The sequence below is a fragment of the Egretta garzetta genome, unplaced genomic scaffold, assembly GCF_000687185.1.
Source record: "Egretta garzetta isolate BGI_Z169 unplaced genomic scaffold, ASM68718v1 scaffold69, whole genome shotgun sequence".
Lineage (NCBI taxonomy): Eukaryota > Metazoa > Chordata > Aves > Pelecaniformes > Ardeidae > Egretta > Egretta garzetta.
Genome location: NW_009260790.1, coordinates 2,047,920 through 2,070,255, shown reverse-complemented (window position 1 = coordinate 2,070,255; position 22,336 = coordinate 2,047,920). Strand labels below are relative to the sequence as shown.

The 22,336-nt window shown below is 45.9% G+C and overlaps 1 protein-coding gene across 1 annotated transcript in view; it reads right to left on the bottom strand.

The window, feature by feature from the left end:
- LOC118453067 (putative uncharacterized protein C1orf196) overlaps positions 1–21,990 on the bottom strand; it is a 65,481-nt gene extending 43,491 nt beyond the window's left edge. The window contains 1 exon segment of the mRNA XM_035901793.1: positions 21,900–21,990. Within this exon segment, the coding sequence (XP_035757686.1) occupies positions 21,900–21,990 (91 nt within the window).
- Between the last annotated feature and the right edge of the window lie 346 nt (positions 21,991–22,336).

Below are 22,336 nucleotides of genomic sequence, written 5' to 3'. Positions count from 1 at the left end.
AGGCTTCGCGGCCCCATGGCTGCGTTCTCCAGGGATGGCACCGCAGAACGGTAAGAGGCCAGAGGATAACGATACTGCTTTTCATTCCCACTGATCTCAAAGCGCATAAATGATCGTGTAAAGCGCATAAATGCCTCCTACACACAAGTGTCAGATCTAAAGAATTACCTGGTGAATACATAAATGTTTGGTTATTTTTCAAGGATTAATATTCAAAAAACTCATTTTATCTCCTTTTGAAATATTTTGCAGCTCACCTATGAGCTTGGATGCAGAAGGATTTGACAACAGATAGAAGAACCTCTAGCAGCACAGATACTTCTGCTACAGTAGAATTACAGATAAATCTGGAAATATAACCCGAACTATGAGGGCCATTTTTAAACATATTCTCCCCAACCTTCAGATAAAACTTGCTGAGTTTCCAAGTTAAAATAATGGATCCCATAAACACCTTTCTCTGATCTCCAAGTCTCAGTGAAAGGTCTTACGCTCCAAGCTCCCCAGACAAGGGTGTTTGGGTTTTTTTTTAAAGTGATGGATAAATTAGAGAAGAGTCCCAGCTTGCTTGTCCACAGCTGCACCACCCGCGTTGCACCAACAGTGCAAAAATAAAAAGCAGCTTTTGTTGGTAAACCAAGCAGCTCAGCTCCCTATCCTAGCTTGCAGTTAGAAGTGCTTTTGAGTAAGGAGGTGCCTTTTTAACGTTGTTATTTTGCAATTTACAACTCTGCTTCAAGAAGCCCAAACCCAACGCTGCAATTCCCAGGCCAGCTGTCGAAATGGAAGAGGGGAAGGTTCGCGAAGCCACGCAGGTGGGGAGATCCATACCCACTGCTTCAGCACCTCAACCAAAAGGTATTATTGTCCCCTACACCAGAATGGCCGTAATGCTTTATCCGCAGCCACGTAGATGTTATTCCCATTTCTGCTTTTCTGCAATTCGGAATTACTGAACAGCCCCAAAAAATAAAGTGCTTTTACAGAGAGGGGGGAAAAAAAAAAAAAAAAGAATATTGCATCTTCCCAAAGAAACAAGAGTCAATCAGATTTGCAACCAGGAACTGTAAAGCTCTTATTTTTATATATAATAATCCTTTTTCTGGGATATCTGGAGGGGATAATCCACAGATGAAAGTTTCTCTTTCGTGATTACATTATCATATGGGGTAATTTTTCCTTGACATGAAGGGAATTTCTTCTGATAAGCTTTTGAGCGGAGTAACAGGCATTTGCATCTTTGACAGAAAAGGACAAACTGAGTTTTTAAAATATCACATAACTGATTTTTATTAATTGGCATCTCATTTGTTCCCTTCTAAAACAAAGGCATGATGCATTTGTAAAGTCTCTCCAGAACTAGAACATTAGATTGAAGAGCGTTTATTTTTGATTGGAAAGTAACTTGTGGATAATTATTCCACATCTTTCTTAGTCCGTTTAATAACTAATGTCTGCTACAAGGCTACTACTGTCAATGTGCCCAATGTGTTTCTATTGGCACTACAGAGAACTAAAAAAAAAAAAAAAAAAAAAAAAAAAAAAATTAGTCGTCCACGTTTTGGTCAGGTAGAAAAAAACAAGACTAAAATTCAAAATTATCAAAATTATTTCTAGTTCTTCAGCTGGCAAAATGCACATTTGCATTTCTTGCTTGCAACATTTCAATTTATATTTTTTGACTAGGAACACTGAAAACGTGGGGTTGGATCTTTTCCATTCATGGGTCTTTCCCAAACAACAGAGACCCCGTGGTATTACCAAACATAAAATGATCAGCAGCTTCTAATCCCCGGCTAAGTAAGAGCAGGGAAGAAGAGAATGAAAAAGTGAAAAATAGCAACCATGAAACAATTCTATTTAAGAAAAAAAATGAGAGGGCTGGTTGCATTATTGATTTTTCTTGCAGTTACGTGAAGTGATCTGGTGAATTAAGCAAAGATGACCCCAGAGGGCAAAATATAGGTTTGGGGGGAAAGTAGGCAATCGCGTAAACCCCCTCATTCAGCGTAATTTCTCTTTGACCTGGGGGGGACAGGGGACATAGCCACGCTGTGGGCCCCGAAAAGCACACACACCTTCCCCAGCCGCTGCCACGCCACCGCTGGTGACCTCTTCCATGGGCTTAAAGGACCATGGAGATCCCAACGCTACTTCCCACGTGCATTAGAGAGAGTTTAGGATTCTCAGTGCTTCCGAAAATAAAACATGGTAACTAGATGCAACTCACTTTTTCCAGAAGAAAAAAAAATAAATCATCTTCAATTTTCCTGATTCTGTTCTTTAAAACATGAGGTTTAATGCTGTATAGAAACCTCCATGCTGCAAATCATGTATGCAAATTATTACACAAATGCTAACTTCTGGTAACATCATCCCCGCCTTCTTTTTCGTGTGTAGTACGTTGAAAGCCGGGTTTAGATTCACACTAGCAAACGCCATTTGAATTTCCAATCAGATACGACACCAAAGTTTCTGCAGTTTTACTGTTACGCATTCAAGCATTTCTAATGTTATCTGTTTTAGACATTTTTAGGAAGAAAGATGGAGTGCAAAGTAATGAAACGAAATACGTTGCTGCAGCTCAGAGCTTCATGCTTGAACAGGCTCCAAAACGTGGAAGGCTTTGCCTTTGTCTTCAAGTAGGAAAAAATATTTTAAATAAGCTCTTGAACTACCCGGCTTGCATATCCTCCACCCAAAGTAGCCCCCAAAAGCTGCAAGACTCAGAGCTGCCCGGTCACCGCCAGGGAGCTTTACGGCCACGTATATTTTTCCTATATATTTAGCGTGTCACCTGCAGGCTGTGTGCACGGCCACAGCAAAGGACAAGCAGCATCTGCTGGGCCAGGCCTGTGGGGTGAAGAGAGAAGCACCCTGGTGCTCACCCATGGGTGAGGACTTTCACCCACCAGTCTGTGAATATTTACGGCTGCAAAACGCAGCTGCGCCGGAGCCGGCTTGTCTGCGCCGTCTCACCCCGACACGTCCCTCAGGACTTCAACTCATGCTTCAAAGCAGACACGCTACTCAAAACGCATGGTGGTTTATATGAAACACTTATACAGCCTCTGTTACTGCAGGGTGGAATCCATGTAGCGTAGCACTGCAGACCCCGTTTTGAACCTTGGGACCTAACACACTTTGTAATTCCCTAAACTGCAAGGAGTCATAGAGGAGAGCTGGGAGCATGGATTTCCTACGTCTCGAGCGGCTATGAGGAAGGTATTGCAGTAGTACGGAAGGGGATGGAGATGCACATCCACAGGTAACAGCATGCAGACGGCTGCAGAGCAATACTGCATGGCCATAAAGTGTATTTTTTACCAGCGTGGATTCCATCTCCAAACCCCGCTTTATTTCCAGGCAGCTTGTTTGCGGAGCATCGCTGCAAAAGCAAGACTGTAAATTTCTCCAAGAAGGAAAGAGCCATTCCTTCCAGAGCCCCGATTTTCCATGTCACTCAACAACTCACATCTCCGCTGCCTTCCCCGGCGCCCCACCGCTGGTGTTCCCATAACAACAGGGGAGATGGCTCCACCAACACTCGCTCCCCTCACTGCTCATTTACAACCCGAGCAGCAAAGGGGAGCCAGATCTGCTAAAATACCTTCAGGATCTTCAAGGGCCAGATCCTTACCCAATAACTCAGTCTCTCAGAGAGTGAAATACATCTGCAATATCCCTTATATTCATTCGATATCCCTTATATTCATCCAATATCCATTTAAGGTGGTTTTTTTAGATGAAAGAAAACCTAAGCCCATAAATGCCAAATATAAAATTTAGCTGCAAAGCTCGAGAAAAAAAAAATTCAGGATGAGCCCTCAGCACAAGAAGGACATGGAACTGTTGGAGCGGGGCCAGAGGAGGGCTACTAAAATGATCCGAGGGCTGGAGCCCCTCCACTCACCTCTCCTATGAGGACAGGCTGAGAGAGTTGGGTTTGTTCAGCCTGGAGAAGAGAAGGCTGTGGGGAGACCTGATTGCGGCCGTTCAGTACTTAAAGGGGGCCTATAGGAAAGATGGGGAAAATCTTTTCAGCAGGGCCAGCTGTGACAGGACAAGGGGTAATGGTTTTAAACTGAAGCAGGGTAGATTTAGACTGGATGTAAGGAAGAAATTCTTTACAATGAGGGTGGTGAAACACTGGAACAGGTCACCCAGAGAGGGGGTGGAGGCCCCATCCCTGGGAACATTCCAGGCCAGGTTGGACGAGGCTGTGAGCAACCTGATCTGGTTAAAGGTGTCCCTGCTCACCGCAGGGGGGTTGGACTGGGTGACCTCTAGGGGTCCCTTCCAACCCAAAACATTCAATGATTCTATGGGAGAGAAAAAAAAAACCAAACAAAAACACCCTAAGAGAACCTCAGCATGCGCAGTCCTTAATTTGCCCTGAATCAGTGAGCTTTACATGTTTCATTCCATCAAGCAACACAGTATACAATAACAGGGAAGCCTAAAGCATTGTACAGAAAACCGTAAATCACGCCATACATGCTGAGCTGTAGGGGGAAGACATAACTGACAATAAAGGATATTTGTAAAATAAATACAAACAAAAGAAGACGTAGTAGAGTTATTTAGAAATGCAGCAAGGAAAACAGCTAGTACTTGCTCAGAGAATCTTGCTTTTCCATAAAGATTTGGGATTTCCTCCAAGGGCTAATATATACGCCTTGACAAAAGGTCTGTCCAATTTGGTCATATGCCCACAGGCTTAAGAGTTAATTACATGAAGGTTACTTAATTATTCATCCATTTATTAGCCACACCAGCCTTAGAAAATAAGGCAAGCGCTCTTCTTCACTCTTTACCATAATGCAATGACCCCAGCAACTTCTTTCTCATTGCATGCTTATTTCTGTTTGTCAAAGGAAACAATGGCACCACAGCAGATACTTGAAAATCATTTCACAACGCATGCAAAAATATACCCCAAAGGGAAGCATCTTATGGTGGACACACTTCTTCCCATGCAGTAAAACATGGAAGGAGCCGTTCGCCAGCCTAACAACACCCTCCAGCACCCACAGAAGTCCAGGAGTTGATGGGTTTGAGGTTGTAACAGGAGTGACTTCCAGTAAAGGCCTATCGTTCCTCATCTTTGCTGTCGTCTGTCACTTGGTCGGGTTCACACTGTGCCGCGCTCCCTCCCCACAGCAGGCTTTGATAGGGAACGGGGGTTCCTAAGGGGAACGGCGCCTTATCGCATTGACCTTTCAATTGCTCGGCGCGCCGATTAGCTGTTCCTAGCAAGAGAGTCATAAAAATGCTGTCACATCTCAGCGACAAGACTGGAGAGGGCAGAGTAGACCATCAAGCCATGAAAAATCATTGTCTAGATGATGCATTAGAGTGCTAATGGTTCAGACTTATAAAGGGGGAAAGAACCTGGGAACATAGACAGAAAATGGCACATGGAGTTTATTTCCTAACAAGAAATGTCATAACTAATTCTCAGACTGCTTAAGGAGAAAGGTTAGCCTGGCCTCAGGTGCATTTGCTGACCAAAAAAGAAATAATAAAAATCATCAGGGCAAAGAAGCGCCAGCTGATGAGCTTCCTTTGCTCTCAGGCTGATCCCACCACAATCCCTCAGGCTCCCCCTCCATCTAACAGCCTTGGAGCGTGCCCCATGGACACCCACACCTAACCCTGGGCGCAGGACCCTCCCGATGCTTGGATGTGGAGTCAGATTGCTGTGATTTTAAGGACTACACCAACGAGTTGGAAGAGTCCTTTCTTTCAAGGTGTTCAATACTACTCCTCACTGGTCCAGACCCAGAAGACACCGAGGCCTCCTCACACACAAGGATCCACATTTCCCATAATTCTTTCCCCCCTCCCCTCAAGAAAATAATAAAAAACACACCACGGTGCTATCCCAGCTAGCAAAATGCCTGAGCATCTCCCATGCAGATGTCAGATGAGAAACTGAGAGATGCCATGCTCTGTGCTGGCAAGCGAGGGAGGAGGGAAGAAGTTTCCAGATGAGCCATCAGCGCAAAAAGCCCTCGGGTTGTGAGCTGGCAGCTGTGTCTGCAAAGCGAAACAGGACCTCTGCACCTACCTAAAGTGAGGACAACCCTTCATTCCTCAGGTATGCTGTGGGTAAAACGGAAATAAGTAACATTTCATCAAGAGTGTTGCGATATTTATTAATCCCTCATGTTAGTTGCGCTAATTAGTAATATAAGAGTTACCGAGAGCAATTCCCCAACAGGATTACCACTGAATTATGAGAGCAATTGTTCACCAGAACTTTATTTAGCTAAAATCTCTTCTCTGGCAAGGAGTTGTATGTGCAGCTTGCCCTAAGCTTCAATTACATAATTATTTTAGGGTGAGTTATTTCTGATCTGGGTAACTCCATGCTTCCTTGGGGTACCGCAAGCAACACCAAGCAGTAATTTCATTTTCCTTGCACTTACCCAGTACACAAAGACTTTTGTCATTTCCTTGGTCACTGTCCTAGCATCGATCTTAAACATGCGCCAGGCAAAATCCTGTAATAAGCACAGTGCACGCGCTCCAGGCTGATTTGAGATCATCTGCTCTAATACGAAGCTGAGTTAAATCAAATTGATGCAGTCCAGGAGAATTTTCAAGGTTGCCTGGGACCTCTAATAAAAGTTTTACAGAGGACACAATTATATAAAAACTCATTGATGAATTTGGACTGATCCCCAGGAGCATGAGAGGCCCTTGGTATATCTCTTGTAGGAGTTAGTTTCCCAAAATATTTTTTATTTCCTTGAAATGCCTTTTTTTACAGCAAAATGGCAGAGAGCAGAACTATTGCTGAGAGAAGACCAATTTTTCTTCTTGGATTTTGCCATTCAGTTTGGGAAGCTTCAACACATGAAACTAAGCAAATTCTCACAATAGAAACACCTATAGACACAAAGCTCCAATTATTTTTTTTTTTTGTTCCCCCCCCCTTTTTTTTTTTCACTGCAGGTAAGATCACCACTGCATATTCATACAGGTGAACATTTCTTGGGCTTAAATTCTCAGGACGTATTTCATTTGGACCAAATTTGTGGCCTATTTGATAAACTAAATGCTGCTGCGCGTAATCCTCCAGTTACATTACATTAGCCTAATCAAGCCAAAAGGAACCTAAATCCATGAGGATTAGCCGATCTGAAACTGTTATCATCTCATGGAATTAGATTTCAGCCGAGGATCTTGCCAGGCTCGTTTGCACGCCGCAATGAGCCCCCACACATCCTTGGGCTGATGATCAGCCACCAGCAGCGGGGAACGTGACTGCAGGAGCTGCGTGGCTGCTGCCACCACAGGCCGAATGCGGGGGCGAGTGGGAACCTGGAGCGCAGAACGGCTCTGCTTGATACCGCAAATTAGGGAGAACCACCAGCATCGCCACCAGCAAGAGTCCAGCACCGGCTATGGGATGGCAGGGAGCAGAGGAAAGCCCTGCGGAAGGCAGAAGAGCAAGCAGTAAGTTACGGATGGCAGTGCTGGTTCAAGCCCATTTGGTTTGCCTTCTCCACTCCTGCAGTCGCTGTAACAATAGACAGAAATATGTAAAAGTACGGGTAATAAATGTATTATTCCCCGGCCTCATCTGGCCAGGGCTTAGGGACTGTCACAGTGGGTGAAGTTGTGCTCTCTGACTACCTTGTAGCTACTGGAGCGTATAAAACGTTAACTTTCTTTGGATCGGGACCTGAATGTCGTAGTAGATGAGTGGAGAAGCCACAGCTTTTCCTTTGAGTTAAATATAGGGGTTTTTTTGCTTTGCGAACATCTGAATTTGCTGTTTTCTGGTAGGAAGCATCTATACTTTGTTGCAATGATATGACCAAAGCAGAGAGGAGCCCAGCCTTCCTGAGAGATGGGCGCACCAGTATCACCACCAGCAAGAGCCCAGCGCTGGCTATGGGATGGCAGGGAGCAGAGGAAAGCCCCGGCACTGCTCCCCGTTACGGGGCTGTGGGTTTGATGCAGTACGAACATTTTTACATCCAAAAACCCAGGCACATTTGAATGGGACTGGAAGGGAGCTCTGCTTTGTGGCGTACTCTGCCTCCCTCTCCTGGCCTGTTCCCAGGCGTTCTATAAATCAAAAACTTTGGTGCAAAGTTCAGCGAAAGCAGCATTAGCCAGATTAGGGCATTTGTCCATTTAAGATGCCCAAAGCCTGTAGATGAGAACAACGGGGCCCTGAGGAAAACCTTCCCGTCATTAACCCACCGACCCCGCGCCGGGACTTGCAAAACCAGATTTTGCCATGGGCTGGCAGCTGTAACAAATGCCCAGCAGAAGGAAAGATAACAGAGAAGCCAAAACACCAATAATCCCTGCTTAAGATCACAAGCACGGGTATCAAAGCCTAACAATTTCTACTCATCCTTTTGTAAAGGAAATGATTACAATTAAACTCCCTCATTAATCATTTTTAACTTACTACAAAATGCACTCTCCATGGGAAAGGGGGGGGGGGGGGGGGGGGCGGGAAGCGGGAGTGATTCCCTAACTCAATCAACAAGAACACAAGCCGCAAACCTCCAGTGAAACATTATCAAGCTCAATGAAACCGTAACTTCCCTGGAGCACAGTCAAACAGCACGGAGGCATTCCCAGGTAACTGGGGCCAGCTGGGTTATAAAAGCTAAAAGGGAAGGGGGAAAAGAAAAAAATTAAAAAAGAACTAAAAATCCCTGTTCTACCCACAAGGCAAAGCAGCAGCGTTTGAGTTTTGATGTGGATAAACATATATGTGTGCTTAATCATTGGCAACATTTGAAGTATCAGACTTCTCGATGGGTCTGGAATAAGGTAAAATGCTCAGGATCAATCGGGTAAATAGCATTAGATGCAATTAGATTCCCGAGAATCTCGTTTGTATTTTAAACTTCGCTGTGGGCACTTTGCCACCAAGGCTGGAGATTTTGTTGTCTCCAGGTTTTCCCACACGGTGAACGATAGATACAAAATGGTAGAAAGACCCTCATGAAACAACGGCACTCATTTCGGCCACCTCCGATTCTAAGAAATATCAAATTTTAGATCAAAACGCAGAAATTCATGGAAAAATCTCACTTCTGGAATGCCTTTTCTGGGGTTCCTACATGCGTACAAAACTTCACAGGTGTTCACCCAACGTAACTGATTGTGAAGGTTAAATTGCCCTCCTGGTTCATTTACAGTTTGCCTTGAAGATAAAAGCTTTTTTTTGTACCTGCAAAAGCAGCATTTTATTGTTTACCGAAAACAAATCCCATCTTATCAAGCCAGGTAGCAAACATTTATAACCCTTGATGTATTTGCTGTACTTACCTCATTATTTCCTAAAGCCCCAGTTCTTGGGGGTGTGGGGGTGGGGCAAAAAAATCTCAGTTTTCAATTAAGAAATTGCATCTATTTATAAATGGCATTTAGAAACATAAATCCAAGCTCAAAATGTCTTTCCTACTTTTTTTTTTTTTTTTTTTAAAGCAACCAGCTGAGCTGGGGCTGCCCATAGCAGTAGCCTGACTCAAATCCACAGGAATTTGTGATGATGGCTCATGGGTTTTCAAGACAGCATGTTATCAGCATATTGACACACACCCAGCAAACTGCAAGACAAGCTTGAAAAAAAACCCAAACTGCTCCCAGTTCTGCAATAGGCCATGGGAAATATATTCCCCAAGCTGAATTAATAATAATAAATAATAATAATAAAGCATTATGTTTCTTTGAGGATTTTTGTGCTGTTCCTCAGAATACATTCCAGGAAACAGATTGCCCCCCCAAAAAAAATTCTTTTAGTAAAGAACAGGTGCTGGGTAGGGAATCAGGATCCATGCACTGCACAGCACAGCGGCCACCGGGGGTCAGCACCACAGCAGAAAGGACATTTATTTCAAAAATCCCAGCTTTTATAGAAAACCAGAAGAATTCAAGTTGCGGGTACCAGCCACGGCCACTCACAGATTGATGGGGCGCCGTGTTTGAGAAGGGCTGGATCATTCAGGGAGATTTTTTTAAAGCCATGGATAGAGGTACCTTTTAAAAAACTCCTTTCTTTCACCCATGGGCCGGTAAGGATGGCAGAGAGGAGGAAGCCCCATTCCTTTGCAATCATAAAAATGCCATATTGATTTGTTTGACAAGAAGCTGGGATCGTCCCAGACTAAACAAAGCCCTGCAAGCACGCTGTGCCCAAGATCCTTAACCCAGCAGGGAAAATAAGACGACGCTTGGCAACCTGCTAATGCAAAACCCAGCGAGGCTGAATGCCTTCTGAAACAGTTACTGGAAGGAAAATCCCCAGGAACTGCCCGGAAAGACTTTGCTACCTCCAAATTAAGAGGTAACTTTGCAAACAGGCTGCAACTCTCTTAGAGTGCAAATCTGCACGTCAGGGGCCGGGGAAGTGCCCAAGCTAGCATGGGTGCTCAGAGCTGCACCCACAGCAGCTGGGAAATACGGCTAAAAAGAGCAGATTAACCTACCCAGAGCTCTGCGGTGCCGCTGCCAGGTCACTCTTAATATTTCCAACTCATTGAAGGGAGCTGCAGTATCTTTGCACCACACTGCACCCGCCCCGCAAAGCTTACAGTCCCTTCCGGAAAGCATTAAACCCTTATTTCAAGCCTACAGAAATTACATGTACGCTCCCGGTTAAGCACGCAAGCGCTGTTTATCATGGAAACGTGAGATCTTTGTGTTAGATCTTTGTCAAAGCAGCCTTGGGTATTGAACACAGACCGATAAAACCAGGGGATCCTCCACGTATTAGAGCAATCCTGGCAACCGCTGCTTTGGAAGATTTAAGCAGGGTTGGATGGGCACGTAGGATTTGTCCTGCCTTCCTCTGCTCAGGCAAACTGCAGCTGGAACAGAGCGTGGCTACCTGTAATTCCCAGCCTCTCCAGAACTGGCTGTGTTTGGATCAAGCGCTACGGAAAATACTGCGTAACCAGGGCCCGGAGTGGCAGCATGCAAAAATAAATCACATCCACTGGAGGCGTGGAACCAATAGAGAAGGGTACATAAACAGAGAGTAATTCCTAGGAATTCTGCAGGGTTGCGGTCCTCGCTGCGCATGACTCAGGCCAGGCTCACACTGGGAGGAAGGGCAGAGCTGGCCCTTTTTGCTCTCCCCTCCCTGGCTGCACAGGACAGAATATCACATGGCACTGGGACGCCCTGGTGCTGCACAGGACAGAATATCCCGTGGCACTGGGACGCCCTGGTGCTGCACAGGACAGAATATCCCGTGGCACTGGGACGCCCTGGTGCTGCACAGGACAGAATATCCCATGGCACTGGGACGCGGTGGTGCTTTTCAAGCTTTTGCATTGCCCACTCTGCCTCCTTCACCTTTCCCAGGGGTGTCGCAGTCACCGCGCCACCAGTCAGCAATCCTCAGGGCTATTTTGGGCAAATCTGAGGCTGAGCTGTTTAATTTTGCAGTCGCTGAAGCATGCTGTACCTTTGTTTCGGTGTCTGCAAAAAAATCAGGCTCATAATAACCACCCCTGTAAGATAACCCGAACAGCTCAAAGGAGGGGCAGAAACTATTTCCATCCACGCAGAAAGGCGCTGCGGGGAGAACAAAGTTCATTTTGCTGCAAGCTCTGTGTACACTCAGAGCATCAGATGCCTTTTGTTTTGCCCAGCCTTTACAGGCATGCTCTGAATTTACTGAAATTTAACTCATTTTTTTTTTAACCATTTAGTGGAGGACAGCAGTTTCAACCTCCTCGGCCGGTACCGTGCACACAGAACATAATGCGTTGTGCTGCAGGAACAGGGGTGCTTGGTCCCTGGATCCAGCAGCGGATCACAGCACCAAAAGCCCGTGTACTGGAGGTCACGTAGCTTAATTGCATTGGACAAGTAATTGGGTGATCAGGAAAAAAGGACTCGTAGAAATACAAATAAATTCAATTACCTGGAACTTCCTCTCAACACAACAGGCAGCGGAGCCCGACTGGCAGCGCAGCGCTAACGCAGAGTTTGTCCCCAGATAAATGAATTGTACTCAGTGAGCCAGGTTCACGGCAGCTTGCCCCAAGGTCACCATCTCTGTCTTTACTGGGCGCTGTTCAAAAGCGCTTTTTGGATTGAGTCTCACAGAATGATACTGCAAAAATGCCCAGATGCATCAGCTGATAACCGAGTCCTCGTTTGCAACCCACGCCCCTCGAGGGACAGCAATATTTCCTTTCTCTTCTGCAGAAAACCCATCGGTTTCTCTATCCCAGCCTGTTTTCTCCTTACACGGGTTTGATGACAGAATCACACAGAAACCCAGGGGTTGGAAGAGACCTCAGGAGCTCACCCAGTCCAACCCCCCTGCTCAAGCAGCCTCACCCAGAACAGGGTGCACAGGACAGGGTCCAGGTGGGCTTTAACTATCTCCAGAGAAGGAGACTGCACAGCCCCCCTGGGCAGCCTGGGCCAGGGCTCTGTCACCCTCAAAGTCAAGAAGTTCTTCCTCACGTTCAACTGAAACCTCTTACGTTTCAGTTTGTGCCCACTGCCCCTTGTCTTGTCTCCAGGCACCACTGCAAGGAGTCTGGCTCCATCCTCGTGACATCATAGAATCATAGAATGTTTTGGGTTGGAAGGGACCCCTAGAGATCATCTAGTCCAACCCCCCTGCAGTGAGCAGGGACACTGCTAACTAGATCAGGTTGCTCAGAGCCCCGTCCAACCTGGCCTTGAATGTTTCCAGGGATGGGGCCTCCATCACCTCTCTGGGCAACCTGTTCAGTGTTTTACCACCCCTTTACACCCACCCTTAAGATATTTGTATGTGTTGATGAGGTCCCCTCTCAGTCTTCTCTTCTCCAGGCTGAATAAGCCCAACTCTCTCAGCCATTCCCAATAGGGGAGATGCTCCAGTCCCCTTGTCATCCTTGTTCCTCTCCTCTGGACTCTCTCTAGGAGTTCCTCATCTGTCTTGAACCGGGGAGCCCAGAACTGGACACAGTGCTCCAGATGGGGTCTCACCAGGGCAGAGTGGAGGGACACCACACTGTCATTCCCAGAACTAAAAGAAATTCAAACAGAGCTCCCCCATCTCATATGACTTCAAATATTTTATTTCATTCAAAGCCAGGATAACTTATAGATATTTCAAGAGTATTGTATTTTGGCTTCATAGGAATGTTTTGGTTTGGAAAGGCTCAAACATTTTTAATTTTGTCATCGTAGCCCTTGCATTGGGCAGGAGGATGAAATGCAGAGGCAATACCTCAGCCTTGTTCAGCTGATTTCCCAATTAAAATGCTGATGGCCTAGACACATTCTAGTAAAATGCTTCCATTATTCCATATCGGAATTTAGGCAACTTAAAAATATCCACTTACACAACTTTCAACTAGCTATAGCAAAAATCCCCGCCCTCCATCAAATAGGATAAAGCCACAGCAAAAGCAAATAACCTTGCTTAAAGCCTTTCATTCCACTTTCCTTTTAACGACGCATAGCCATTAAAATTGCCTCGAAGACCTCTGAAGAAAGGGTAACCAATTCATGTTTGTAGCTGCAAATCGAATCATACACATGCTTCCAGTTCGTTATTTTGGTGTCATAAAGAGATGATGGTTGCTTTCAATTTGAAGGAATTATTATATCCTTACACTTTGCTATTCCTGAATGTTAACTGACAAAACCCAATTTGTCCGTCAGGAGTGCAGATGAACGCTACCCCATAATTTAATCAGGAATAAATCAACTGGCAAGCGGTTGGTTCGCAGTGGCCGTAATAATTGAGCCTCTCTATTGAGATGACAGGGAATAATTTATATTTAATTTATGCAAAGAAAAATATTTTCACTATTCCCTTTCCGTTTTCTGTTGTTGGGGTTTTTTGTCACTGGCATACAACAGTGCTAACATTTTGGAAAAGCTCTTCCTCTCAGTTTGGGGAATAAACCCTTCCTGCTGTGTATTATATAGAGAGATGTAGGTACAGATACACAATTTCATACTTGGTAGAATGCCCACAGTCACTGCTCCTTCCTCCCCCCATGGCCCCTCCATGCTGGTCTGGGTTTAAGCAGATGAACCACATATACGGGGACCCTGCCGCGGGCAGAAGAGGCACCCACAGCGCCAGGAGTCTTGCTCGGCTCCTGGCTGCTGATGTTTGATGGGATCCCAGGAGTCCAGAGAACTACTTTGGGGAATATAGCACCAGATCCATCACTGGAAACATGGATTTAGCTGCAGCCTATTCCATCTTTCCTCACTTCTTTTAATACCCAGACACCTTGCGTTCCCATTTTTGGGAAATACCGTTTTTCTCCCCCTCTTCCAAGCAGGTACAATCCATCACCCTCCACTCATGATTTACTATTTGGCCATTAGTAATGGTCATGCTCTGCTGTAAGAGACCTGTGACCCATCGTCTCAGCCCCACACCACGATTCCCATGAGCTTTTCAAGTCTGAGAAAAACCAAACTAGGAAAACCACTCGAAGATAACAAACCCTCCGATCTGCTACCCTGCATTTTGCTCACTGAAACGGGGTCTCCGTGATTTCTCATGCACTTCACATTAATATTTCTAGCGTATTAGCTAGTCGTTGTGGTTCGTGCCCCTGCCCTTTGGAGCCTGGCACAGCACCCCCGGGTCACCTGCAGCTTCCCAAGCAAGTAGCAATGGCACAATATTTGTGTGATTAAAAGGAGACCATGGTAAAGCAATAAAAGGTATAAACAGCAACTGGACTCCATCCACACAGCACCAATTCCTGGTTTCCTCCTGGGGAGCACAGTGCTACCTAACAAAGTGGAGAGAGAGATAACTTTTTTTTTTATCTCTAGTAATAGCTCATGCCACTGGGTGGAAAAGAAAAATATTAGTGATTTTTCCCATTTCATTTCTGTGGTCCCTTAATCTATTCAGCTCAGGCAGAAGCACATCATCAGTCAAGGAGGATTTTTACTTATTGCTTTTCTGTGGAGAAGTAAATGACTTTTCCTCCTAGTGCTGAAGCTGGCCCCGGAGAGAATCAGATTATCCCATTTTCCCCTAAAACACAAAACTCAAAGGGCTTTTGGAGTAGTTTGTTCCCGATACATTTCTTGTCATCTCAGAAAAATAGGAGGTCGGTTTTGCTAAAAATTACACCTTTCGCTACACCAGCACACGCAAGGTTATTTAGCATGACAATATCGTGCACAGAGAGTCGGCAGGGATCTCGGCTACAATTCTCAAGCACCACAGTGATGAGCACAGATTGACGCCGGTTGCTTTCAAGCTGCTGAAGCCTGCCCTAATACCAGGACACAAACCCGGATGATAGCTCCACCCCAGGGGAACAGAAATATTCAAGGGCAGGCAGATTTAGTTAAAGGAAAAAAGCAACACTTCCACCCTTGCCATTGATTTGTATCAAATAACAGACCCTAATTCTGTAACGCTGCAGTAAATCATTTCCCATTCCAGGTTTCTGCAGGGCTGGCCAGCAGTCAAACAGCTCCTGGTGCCTGCATGGAGCATCACCAGTCTATCGCCCAGGAGGAGCAGATTCTTGGGGATCACAGAGATCTCACATCACTCACCTGATACCTGCTCCTGCTTCTTATTGCCCCAAAATGAGGAAATCTGCTCACGCACAGACCTAACCCGTGGCACGCTCGTTAACCAAGACTGTCGCAATCATCTCTGGAAGCAGTCTCTTTGCTGCACATCGTCTTCTCTTGGGAGACCACATGAAACAACTTCTTACCGTCAACCATTTATTACTGGCTGATGCACGTAGGAAACCTAACGCGCCAAGTACCAAGGAACACGTTTCCGTCCCCTTGCAGTCTCAAGCCAACCGATTCAAGCAAATTTTATGCTGGCTGTTTTCTCTTGTTGCCCGTGGGAGGACAGAAGAGCTGTCACAAAAGCTTTGCTCAAATGCTCTTGTAGCTGGAGCCTGAGCTGGCAGAAGTGCTGTACTTAAGGAAACCCAGGACCAGAAAGAATCACAGCTTTGATGTGAACCCATTAAATCATCTTTCACCGTACATATGCGGCAGAAAATAAGAGAGGGGCACGGCTCCCTACGTGCCTGATGGGCACTGATAACCTCAACTTTTGGGAAGAAGGTGAAACTGTAACCTGGGCTCCCTTTCAGCTCCAGGTAAAAGGTTTGAAACCAGATCCTGTTTGGTTGGTGTTTCATCATGGAAAAACGCACACGGGACTGAAGGGCAAAAAAATACAACAGCACAGATAGCAAATGTTCATCTCCTCAGCCTCATTTGGAAAGGGCAGAGATTTCCTTCAACATCTTACAAGAGGCCGAGATTTTCCCATAAGTTCTTCCCCAACAGCTTGATGCATGCTTTACATCAGCAATGCCATTAGTAAAGTCATCTGAACAAAGGACTTTGCTATAAAGGAGGTATTAGGCAGAGAAGTGTCCCACATGGAAATGCAGTAAGCTACAGACAAGCAGCGACTTGTGGCTTTTTTTTTTTCTAAAAAAAAAAAAAACCACCCTCCCTGCTCTGCTGCGACTCTGCTCCTTTGTAAAGCTGGCAGCGAGGGGTCTCCCTCAGCCCCGGCTCATGCACTGGAAAATCTGTCTGCTCTGCGACTCTGCTCCCCTTCTCGTCAGGCAGCACATCACTGCCAACTCAATGCCTTATAACCCCTTAAAAGCAAGTCAGTGCACCTATAGCGTCCAAGGCAATTTCCTTGGGGAAATGTTCAAGGAAAGAAAAAAAAAAAATATATATATATATATATATATGAACATGAACAGCATCAAGGGCTGAATTACTCCTTGGCTGGGTGAGCAGCAGTACCCTCGCTACCCTCCGAGGTGCTTTGCTTTCGACTCCAAACCCTGCTCACAGCCTCCCCACTCATTGCTGACACCGTTGACAACTCCTTTTGCCAGCAGCGTTTTTCTGGTGCAAAGCAGCAAGGGGGGTGGGAGTGGTTTCCCCAAGGGGAAGTGAAAATGTTGCATCTGCAAGGAAAGGAAAACTTGGAAGTGGCTTGGGAGAGGAGCAGGGTTCAGGCCCTGAGAGGCTTTTTGCTCCTTATGCTCATCGTAGCTTGAGGTGGGGGACGCGTTGCCCAGCGTGTTCTGCCGTGAGAGCCACCACTTTGTATCGCAGCCGTAAGTTTTGTCCGAGTACTGTTCAATGTCAAGTGCACGTCTTCCCCCTCCCATTTACGCGCTCAGAGAAGCACCTTGCTGTCACAGAGGAAACACTAAAGGAAACATCGCTGTGTTTTGAAGTTCTAAGATAAAGTTTTGCTCAAGTTGTGTTTCACAGAAAAAAACCCAAAACAACAAAATAACTCAGAGTGACAGGATGTCTCCATCCAAAGAGCCCCACAAATGCAATCTGTAATTCATCAGAGCTCTAGGTTTGGTTCACGGCTCAAGGCACACTTTTATTCAGATTCAGCACACACCAGCTACGCACTCTTTGCTTCAAGGAGCCCAGTTCCCGAGGGAAACCCCACTCAAATCAGAGGGTGCATAGCAAATTTTTTTTAAATGCTATTTTGTTTGCTTAAAAACCATGTACAGGCACCAGAAGGAGGAATCCTTTGTTGCATTTGTTCAACATTTTGATTGCAATAAGGTTCTAGACCAAATGGGACAAATATCTTGCATGGGTGATGCTGCATCTCTCTTTCCTTGCGTTCTCAAGAGAGGGGAACTGGATCAAAAGCTGAACAACAAATCCAGGGGGAAAAGGCAAAAGCCAGAACTCCTGAGAACTTTGCATCATGTCTTTAATTTCCTGACGGTAACCAAACTCCCATCCATTTGTGGAGCAACCACCAGAGTGGGATACTAAACACACATGCTAGATAATATATATGTAATTGAAAGATAATATGCAAAAGTCATAGTGCAACATCTTAAAGCCTGGATGATTTTCAAATTACTTAAGCCTTCTTGTTCGTTTTTGTCACATCTTGAACCGAGTTCCTTATTTCATAGCCAACAGAAAATTAACTGCAAGGTATAAAAAAAACCCTGGCAGCCTAACAAATCAGCAGCACCTGCAAATCAAAGCATTAATGGAAAATGACAATTAATCTAATGGAGCAGTGAGTCAGAGAATGCTACATGGCAACAAGTCCAGAAAACTGCATTATGTGGAACAAGCTGCTTGGAATGTGCCCATGTATAAAGAAAGTGGCTTTTCTGCTAAGCCTAATCCTTCAAGAGAGCCCTCAGCTCTCCTTGAGATCCAGTCTCACTTCATGTATTCAATACTTCATGGGAGGGAGGGCAGGGGGGGAAAAACCCTTCAGATACTCAGTCTCGCCCATTTTTAAGTTTGATAGTGCCAGTCATAAACCTTTCAGCCATTTTTAAATATTTTTTTTTTCTAATTCAGAAACTATCAAGTGGAAAAAAACCCTAGAGTTTCATTTTGGTTTTAGGAAAGTTTATAGCAAGAATCTGTGCCAGATTCCAGTTCATGCTTCAAGCAAGAAAGATCCTCCAGCATGGCCTGGGGGACAGGACTTTCAGCTGAGATGGGGAAGATTTAAGACTGGGTTACGAAGCCAGCCCTTTTCTCGACTGCTTCTTTTGGAAATCATCAGCCTTGGAGGTAGGTTGGACCAGACAAAAAACCAACCAACCTGCATGGCTTGCCCATGAAATGAAAACCTTCTCTGAGCGATCCCAGACAGGAATTACAGTCACTCTTTGGAAAGGCTCCTCTCTTGAAAGGTGCCCGTGCCCCCAGCCAACACTGAGATCTTTCAAGCACTGGGCAAATTTAATGCCTGCGACAGCAAGGATTTACTGCACTGGGGAACGGGGACTTTGTCAGTGAACCCCCAAACCAGAGAGTTAAGCCAGATGCATCCTTCCAGTTTGCATGATTCCCCATGCTTAAGTGCAAATAAAAACCCCAGGTAACTGCAAACAACACATCCCAGCAAACAAACTTACTGAGGCATAGGGAGCTTGGTAAGGCAAGCAGCAACAGTACCATGGGGTGGAATAGGAAAACTGATTTTCAGAAGAGCATCCTACGCAATGTACAAGTAAACAGTGCTTCAGAGGTTAAATAAAGACCAAGTACTTGTGCAAAGGGCAAAACAGCTTTGGAGCAGGGCTCCCATAAGACAGCATACCCTTTAGACTAATATTGTGATTACCATAGTACATCCTAGGGTATTATGCAAATCTACAAAAACTATGCATGAATAATCAGCCGATTATGCAGCATTAGCTGCACAAAAACACCAACTTCTCCAGTCTTCCATCAAACAGGAAAACATGCAGCTGGCAGGAGAAAAGTTGACTTTCAAGGCGTTCAATATTTGTTTTTCAGAGCAAGTTACTGAAGCGGAGCATTAGGTGAGAGGGGACCCACAGTGGCAGCGGGGTGCCATACTCTGGCCCCCAAGGACAGCACTGCTACTCAAAACCTGAGGCATGATCCACAGGCAGACCCCAGCTCTTCCTGAAGGTGCTCTGGAGGAAGAATCCTTATAGCAACAGCAGAAGCTATAGAAAACCCGAGATCTTTCCAAGGTGGTACATGAAAGTTGCGCTGTCAAGTCTGTGATTTATTTAGAGTTCGGCATTTCTCCAAGCATGTGGTCCAACATTTAATTAAGGCCAGGACCTTCATCATTCAAGCACATCGCAGTGTTATTAAAAAAGCCCAAATGTCACCAACGCCAGTGATGGGATACTGGGTGTCTACAAGTCTTGCTTGTGAAATTTGGACTGTACAGGTCAGAACCTGACTCCATCAAGCTCCTCAGAAATTGTTGGTGCACAAGAATCACAGGGGGCAAGATCTGCGCTTACACTTTATAAAGGCCCTTGCACAGCCCCTCAGGGTGTACAGCCCTTTTACAGCGCTGTCCCAGATGTCATTTGTTCAGTGGCATAGGACACAACCCAGTAACCAGAGCTTGGTGTCCCAAAGCCTCCTGTATCCACTCCTGTTTCCTTAGGGCATCCTTCCTGCCCACATTAAAACCCCGGAGTACGGTGACAGCTTGGGCAGCCAAGTTTTGCAAGGCCCTAAGGACACAGACTTATCCACAAACACATCCACAGAAGTCCTGCTCTCAGGCACATTGAGTGGATGTTGTTCTTGCCATAAGGACAGAAAGCTCACATAGATGTAAATCCCACACGCATATAATCTACTCATTTGCTTTGAGCATCAGCGGTGGTCACAGCAGCCACCCTTACATTGCATTGCACCTTATAGCTGAAGGCTGCGTGTGCCTGAGGAGACACCTAGAAAATCCATCAAAACGATCCACCAGAAGACATAAAAACCTTATGGTTGACATTGCATTGCACCTTATAGCTGAAGGCTGCGTATGCCTGAGGAGACACCTAGAAAATCCCACCAAAATGATCCACCAGAAGACATAAAAACCTTATGGTTAAGTTACTGATGTGGGATTCAAAAGCCCTAGATTCATACGTTTCTGCTCTGGCATTTCCCTGTAAAAAAGGGAAAGGAAAAGCAAACAAAACTAAAATTACCACCTGTGTTTTCCCACCTGGTTGGTCTTGGGAAACAAAACACTCACCCAGGACTGGGGCCTTCTCGCACATCTCTTCTTAGTGCAATACCTGGCATAACAGATCCCAAGCCTTTGGACTGATCCCAGGCCACGAAATATGAAAGATTAATACCAAACCCTCTTGAAAAACTGCCCAACATTTGCTTGGAGGCAGCAGCACAATGGCAGGCTTGAGTAACGGGGTAGTTGTCAGCTAACGAGTCGTTCTAGCTCAGCCTGTGAAAGCGCTATGAGGAGCACAGCAGAAGTCACACAGAGATCAACAGCAAAACCCTTCTACGTAGTATTTGGGATCTCACCACATAAATAGAAACACCACAACCCAAACATCATTAGTTACAGAATTGGTTGGGGAGAAGAGAGAGAAAGAGGAGATGGGACACTTCGGAGAACATACTTGCTAAGATACATGCACCACCACAAGCAGTATCAAGAAAGTACCGGTAGGTTCGAGTAAAACGAGCCCTAGAAATTCAAAGCAAGTGTTGTTAAGGTATCATTGCAAAAACCCAGGCTTTCTCCACAGCCCGAAGTAAACAAATACATCCATTCTCAGAGCTACCTATAAGCAGGGATAGGAAAAAAAGAGAGCAAATCTTGTAAAATTTTTTATGCCGATCTATTAGCCCTGGGAACTCAGGTGTGAAGGAGGATGCTGGTGCAGAGCTCTGGGGCACTTAACAGCCCGGTGCCTCAGAGCACCTGTGCGGAGCGGGGAAGAAAAGCAGGAGGCAAAAATGGAAAATTTGGGATTAGTCACATTACAGGCTCCCTCCTTAACATCCCAAAGGCACAGACAACAGGTAAGCAGGCCCTTCTATAGAGACGTTACAAATGTATGACAACAACTGGGAAAAGAAGCAGAGCTTCCAGGTGCTACGGTAACACAAACAGCCAGGAAAAGCGAAGGAAAAACACCCACACACTTTGTCCTTCATAGACCTGAATACCAAAGCACACCTAGAGATGCTCTCTGCTGCAACAGCCACCCTCCAAAACAGCAAATCAACCTCCAGTGTGAACGTCATTATTTTGAAATTGGAAAAATTGCTGTACATGTTGTGTACACGTCTAAATGTCATGGCAACTTCCACCATCAGGCGAAGAGCAGCTCGTTCCAGTCCACATTAACCCAAAACGCGTGATCATCCCAACCCTTGCCTCAAATTTGTAACTGTTTGGGCACAAAGATTTTAAGTGGCATGAGGAGTTGAGGTGGGTGTGCAAATGCAACAGGGGTCACCCCAATTTTCCCTCTGGAAAACAGCAGCTTTGGGGAAGAACTTGGGAAACCAGACAGGGGAGGTTAGAGATTAAGGACACCGCAGACCAGGAGGTGAGGTGTAGGATGTTCGGGTCATACACACGCGCATTCCCCTCTTACCTGCTTCCATCAGCTGGCACTGCTGCCCGAAAACTTGCGAGAAGGTGACGGGGCCTGCCGCAGAGCTGGAGGTGACCGGAGAGGAGTCCATAGCTCTCTTCGGGTCCTTCGTGTTCGTCATGGGGCAGAGCCCAGCAGCCGCAAGGAGCCTCCTGTCCCCGACAGATCCTCAGCGGGCAGGAGGAGACCCCCACCGAGCACCGGTGCCTCTTCCCGAGCCCAAAGGATGCTCCTTTCTCGCTTTCCAAGGGAGGGTGACAGCGTGCGTGCTTTCAGGCGGGTATCATCAGTATTCTCCTCCAGTCCTGGCCCTGCCTCTTCCAGGAGTTTTGTGGTGTGTCCTAGGCAGGTCTGGGGGCCTCAGGCGCAAGCTGGCATTAGGCAGTGAGGCCTGACCCCTTCTGGGGCACCCGCCCTGCTCCCAGCGCACCAGTCTC